The sequence below is a fragment of the Alnus glutinosa genome, chromosome 9 (genome assembly GCF_958979055.1).
Source record: "Alnus glutinosa chromosome 9, dhAlnGlut1.1, whole genome shotgun sequence".
Classification (NCBI taxonomy): Eukaryota; Viridiplantae; Streptophyta; class Magnoliopsida; order Fagales; family Betulaceae; genus Alnus; species Alnus glutinosa.
In genome coordinates, this window is record NC_084894.1 from 2,748,568 (window position 1) to 2,754,992 (window position 6,425).

At 39.2% G+C, this 6,425-nt stretch overlaps 1 protein-coding gene and 1 pseudogene across 1 annotated transcript; both read right to left on the minus strand.

The window, feature by feature from the left end:
* Nucleotides 1-382: 382 nt before the first annotated feature.
* LOC133877685 (receptor-like protein 2) lies at nucleotides 383-2,735 on the minus strand (annotated as a pseudogene).
* A 1,305-nt stretch (nucleotides 2,736-4,040) lies between these two features.
* On the minus strand, nucleotides 4,041-6,209 carry LOC133877686 (receptor-like protein 2). Its single transcript, XM_062316069.1, has one exon. The coding sequence runs from the start codon at nucleotides 6,207-6,209 to the stop codon at nucleotides 4,041-4,043; it is 2,169 nt and encodes a 722-aa protein (XP_062172053.1).
* Between the last annotated feature and the right edge of the window lie 216 nt (nucleotides 6,210-6,425).

Sequence of the window (6,425 nt, forward strand, 5' to 3'; positions counted from 1 at the left end):
GTCCATTTTAACGAGTTGGGCTATCTGAAGAGCTTTTTTAACCTAAAATTGATAGTTTAAGGAGCCTCAGTGTCACGATTGGTACTTGGTAGCTTGGAGAATGTGTAAATGAGTAGTAGTTAAGGAATTTATAAGGCTAAGCATACTTAACCCACTTATTTATTTTGATAATTTTAGAAAGCTTTGCTATACTTGAGATGATAACTCGTTTGGATTCACCATTTCAGTTTGAATCCTTTGATTATGGTTCAAATGCAAAGGATCATGCTTATAGTTTCATTAGGAATAGGTGTAGTAAGTCTCCTCGACCATATCAATTCTTTAGGGCCAATAATCTTGAATTTATCAAACTTTACCCTGAATCAAAAATAACAGAGCCAACTTTTCAATTCCAAAATTAAAAACCCCATAGACAATTAAAGGTGGGGAGTAGGGGATCACATTGAACGCAAATTGAAAATAGGAAAACTAACAAAACCTTAAATTGCTCAAATTAAAACTTGAGAAACCAAAATTGATGACTAACTGTAAAGTGACCAATTGAAAACAGACTCTAATGCAACTAATATGCAATTTTGAAGAACAGGAATATACACCTATCTTTTACGTGGTCCATGAATCGGAAATATGCAACTCTCCACTTATAACTAATAACCAATGGACCACAAACTCCCCAAAAACCTGTAATGAAGCCAAGAATCACAGTAATTGGAAACCATGGGATTCTATGCCCATTGTCCTCATCCCGAATGTTTGTGTTGTTGTTAACAATATGGGCACACTCATGGGGAAGTGGGGGGCCACAAAGTCCAGGGTTGCCCTCATATGCAGAGGCATCAAAGCTCTGGAGCTGAGTGCCTGATGGTATTGGTCCATGCAAATTGTTGTTTGCAACACTAAAGTGATGCAAGAAATGTAGACTACTTAGTGATTCTGGTATTTCGTCGGACAACCAATTTGTAGAGAGGTCTAATCTTTCCAAGTTTGTAAGCTCGGACACTTGGTCTGGGATGCTGCCTAAGAAATTGTTATGACTTAGATTCAGACAATGAAGCATCTTCAAATGACCGATCTCAATGGGGATGTTGCCATTAAGATTCTTTTTGCCAACAAGTATTGCCAGTCGCATGTTTGAGATAAAATTGTGTTGTTGTTTACTTGATATACTTGATGTGTATTTTCTAAAAATTGGTAAATCCAAATAACTGTCATTTACTAAAGCCTTTGGTGACACTAATGCTGGCAAAGCACAAAGATCCTTTAGAAATTCACCTGAAATGAGGTTATTGGATAAGTGCACACCAAAGAGCCTTGGAAGGGTCGACAACCAACAAGGAATTGAACCCCTGATACGATTGAAACTTAGATTTAAATATTCTAGCTTCTTAAGCTTAGATAGCCATATAGGCAATTCACCAGTCAATTGGCATCCACTAAGACTAAAAACTCTGAGCTTTTTAAATCCATCAGAACCAACTATAGTGTCATCACCTGGAATTGCCTCGTGTAGAAAATTACCTCCAAGGAGGACTACAGTGAGTGTCTTGCAATGCATCAGAATCTTGATTGCGCATGTGATATTGGTTAGCCTGTTGTAAGAAACTGAAAGGAAAGATAAGAATTTCAATTGAACTACCTCAGGCGAGATTTGTCCCTCTAGTCTGTTTTCGTTGAGTCGAACTGCTGTTAGGGACGTGCATTAGTAAGGCTTTATCGGAAAAGTTATTAAACCCCAAATCAATTACAGTAAGTTGATGAAGACCAGAGAAATTAAAGGTAGAAATGTCTCCTTCAAAGAAATTGAACCGTAAAATCAATTTTGTAAGATTTGTGCAATTCATTAGAGTTGGGGGCAAACAGCCTGTTAAAGAGTTCCCATCAAGAAGAAGGTGCTTTGATTTGGAGAGCTTCCCGATATTCACTGGGAGTTTACCGCTCAATTCATTTCCATATAACTCGAGATTGGCGAGTTTTGTAAGCTTCACGATGTCACTACTAATGGATCCTGAAAGATCATTGGAAGGTAAGGAAATTTCTTCTAACCCCGTTGCATTGTACATATCATCAGGAAGCGATACTGAGAGAGAGTTAAAACCTGCTCGGAAAACTTTTAGTTTGAAACATGCCCCAAGTCCACTTGGAATATGTCCACTATGATGATTATGGGAGAAATCGAGGAGGCTGACCAAAGAAGAATTGATGCAAGGAAATGAAGGAATAGGGCCCATGAAACTATTGTTGCTAACATTGAGCCCGGTCAAGCGCCATGCTCTTTGAAAGAAAGAAGATTGGATTGTCTCACTGAACTGATTGCTAGATATGTCAACAATTTGAATGGAGGCAGGCCAAGCAGTTATATGATCTCCAAATAGATGGTTGTAGCTCAAATCAAGGACTTTGAGTTGATTCAAGGGCGAAAACAATCCTTTAGGGAGAGGATCCGAAAGTGAATTGTGGTAGAGATTGAGGTGGGAGAGCTGTGTGAGGTTTTCAAGAGAGGGAGATATACTCCCAATGAGACCTTTAGAAGGTAACCGAATACAGGTGACTTAATGTTTATGATCACAAGAAATGCCTTCCCAGTGGCAACAATCAATGGAAGACCAATTTAGTGGAGGAGAGGACATATTGTTGAAGGCTAAGGACAAGAGAGAGTGGTGGTCTATTTGGTTGCAGGCATGATTCGCGGCGAAAATACAAAAGAGAAACAAGGTGAAGAGGAGATGATATGGCATGGTTCTTGGTTGATATGCCAAACCAAAAGAAAAGTGGTTATGAAGTAGTCTTAAACTAGCTTGTATATATATAGCTCTCATCTGCAACTTTGCCCACGTAATTTTATTATCGTTCTTTGCACGTCAAGTTTGCCAAAATTGCAAGTCCAGTGGGGAAAATAATTTCATGGAAAAGTAATGGAGTTTATTAATGCGAAGTACTCCACTTGTTTAAAGTCGGAAAGTCATACATGCTTCCAAACCTTGTCACTTGTTTTAATCCACGTGGCTGACTGTCGACCATTTGGACCATAATCCACGTGGCCAATGTGCCACATGGAGTGAGACAACATGGCTGAAACGTCAACCACGTGTGTATTACACGTGGTTGACATGTCGCGGCGTGGTCAGGATGCCACGTGGCATAGTGGCGACGTGGGCAACGTGGACACGTGGCAAATTGTACATTTCGCAACAACCGGATCTACCACACCACCCACATGTCGCCAATTACACGTGGCTAACAGTTTGGCCCATACACGTGGCAACTTGCAAGTGGCAACTTGCAAATTTTTTTTTAGTGGTGTCACCGTTGGTACTTGGTAGCTTAGAGAATGTGCAAATGAATAGTAGTTAAGGAAGGCTAAGTATACTTAACCCATTTATTTATTTTGATAACTTTAGAAAGCTCTACTAAACTTGAGATGATAACGCGTTTGGATTCACCATTTCAGTTTGAATCGTTTCATTGTGGTTCAAATGCAAAGGATCATGCATATTGTTTCATTAGGTATAGGTGTAGAAATTCTTCTCGACCTAATCAATTCTTTACGGCGAATAATCTAGAATTTATCAAACTTTACCTTGAATAAAAAATAACAGAGCTAGCTTTTCAATTCCGAAATTCAAAAACTCATAGACAATTGAAGGTGGGGACTAGGGAATCACATTGAACGCAATATTTTTTTTTTGGATAAATTAAAGCTTTATAAACAACCCAAAAAAGGAATACACCCTTCCAGTGAAAACTGGAACACATCCAATCGGAAACACACCGAACACAAGAACTGCTACACACCGACATAACTTACAACAGAACACAAAATGTAGCAAAACCTATTGCTGCACCAAACAACTACTACAAACCAACATAACAACAACACTTACATACAAACAACAACTGCTAAAACCAACACAGCCACTAAAAAAGCAACATAGTATCAAGAATAGAACAAGCTTTCCCTTAAATTGCTCAGATTCGAACTTGAGAAACCAACATTGATGACTGACTATAAAGCGACCAATTGAAAACAAACTCTAAAGCAACTAATAAGCAATTTTGAAGAATAGGATTATACACCTATCTTTTACGTGGTCCATGAATCGGAAATATGCAACTCTCCATTTATAACTAATAACCAATGGACCACAAACTCCCCAAAAACCTGTAATGAAGCCAAGAACCATAGTAATTGAAAACCATGGGATTCTATGCCCATTCTCCTCATCCCGAATGTCTCTGTTGTTGTTAACAATATGGGAACACTCATGTGGAAGTGGCGGGCCACAGAGTCCAGGGTTGCCCTCATATGCAGAGACATCAAAGCTCTGAAGCTGAGTGCCTGATGGTATTAGTCCATGCAAATTGTTGTTTGCAACACTAAAATGAGACAAGAAGTTAAGACTACTTTGTGATGCCGGAATTTCGCCGAACAACCGATTCGCAGAGAGGTCCAATTCTTCCAAGTTTGTGAGCTGAGACAGTTGGTCTGGAATGTTGCCTGAGAAGTTGTTATGATTGAGATCCAAAGCATGGAGAAACTTCAAACTGCCGATCTCAACGGGGATGTTGCCACTAAGATTGTTGTTTGCAACAAAAATTACTGGTTCCATGTTGGAGAGAAAATTGTATTGGGTAGTAATTGTTGAGACAAAAATTGGTAAATCCAATTTATTGTTGTCTACTATAGCCTTTGGTGACATTAATGCCGGCAATGCACAAAGTTCCTTTGGAAATTCGCCTGAAATGAGGTTATCGGATAAGTACACAGCGAAGAGCCTTGGAAGAGTCGACAACCAACCAGGAATTGAACCCCTGATACGATTGCGTTTTAGATTTAGATATTCTAGCTTCTTAAACTTAGATAGCCATATAGGCAATTCGCCAGTCAATTTGGAATCACTAAGACTCAAAACTCGGACCTTTTCAAATCCATCAGAACCAACTATAGTGTCATCACCTGGTATTGCCTCATGTAGAAAATTACCTCCAAGGAGGACTACAGTGAGTGTCTTGCAACACATCAGAATCTGGATTGCGCCTATGATATTGGTTAGCTTGTTGTAAGAAACTGAAAAGAAAGATAAGAATTTCAATTGAACTACCTCAGGCGAGATTTGTCCGCCTAGTCGGTTTTTGCTGAGTCGAACTGCTATTAGGGATGTGCATGAGTAAAGGTTAACTGGCAAGTTACCGGAGAAGTTATTATACCCCAAATCTATTACAGTAAGTTGATGAAGACCAGAGAAATTAAAGGTAGAGATGTCTCCTTCAATGAAATTGAACAATAAAATCAATTTAGTGAGATTTGTGCAATTTACCAAAGATGGGGGCAAAGAACCTGTTAAGGAGTTCCTATCAAGTAGTAGGTATTTTAATTTGGGGAGCTTTCTGATATCCACAGGGATCTTGCCGCTCAATTCATTTCTATATAACTCAAGGTTGGTTAGTTTTGTAAGGTTCACGATGTCACTACTAATGGGTCCTGAAAGATCATTGGAAGGTAAGGAAATTTCTTCTAACTCCGTCGCATTGTACATATCATCAGGAAGAGGTCCTGAGAGAGAGTTAAAACCTGCCCGAAAAACTTTTAATTTGGAACATGCCCCGAGTCCACTAGGAATATGGCCACTATGATGATTAAGAGAGAAATCGAGGAGGATGACCAAAGAAGAATTTATGCAAGGAAAGGAAGGAATAGGGACCATAAAACTATTGTTGCTGACATTGAGCTCGGTCAACCTCCATGCTCTTTGAAGTGATGAAGATTGGATTGTCTCATTGAATTGATTGCTAGATATGTCAACAATTTGAATGGAGGCAGGCCAAGCATATATATCTCCAAATAGACGGTTGTAGCTCAAATCAAGGACCTTGAGTTGATTCATGGACGAAAACAATCCTTTAGGGAGAGGACCCGAAAGTGAATTGTGAGAGAGATTGAGGTGAGAGACTTGTGTGAGGTTTCCAAGAGAGTGAGATATACTCCCGATGAGGCCTTTAGAAGGTAACCAAATATGGGTGACTTGACGTTCTTGATCACAAGAAATGCCTTCCCACTGGCAACAATCAATGGAAGACCAATTTAGCGGAGGAGAAGACATAGTGTTGAAGGCTACGGACGAGAGAGAGTGGCGGTCTATTTGGTTGCATGCATGATTTGTGGAGAAAATACAAAAGAGAAACAAGGTGATCAAGAGGAGTTGATATGGCATGGTTCTTGTTTGAAATGCCAAACCAAACGAAAAAAGGTTATGAACTAGTCCTTAACGTACACCTTGTATATATAGCACTTTACACGTCAAGTTTGCCAAATTGCAAGTCCACTTGTTTATTAACGCTAACTCCACTTGTTTAAAGTCGGAAAGTCATATATGCTTTCAGAAGAAACGATTTTTGCACATCTTTTGTTTATTTTTTGTACATCATTT

Excerpts from the sequence above, each read along its gene's own strand:
- LOC133877686 (XM_062316069.1), bottom strand. The coding sequence starts at position 6,209 with ATGCCATATCAACTCCTCTTGATCACCTTGTTTCTCTTTTGTATTTTC.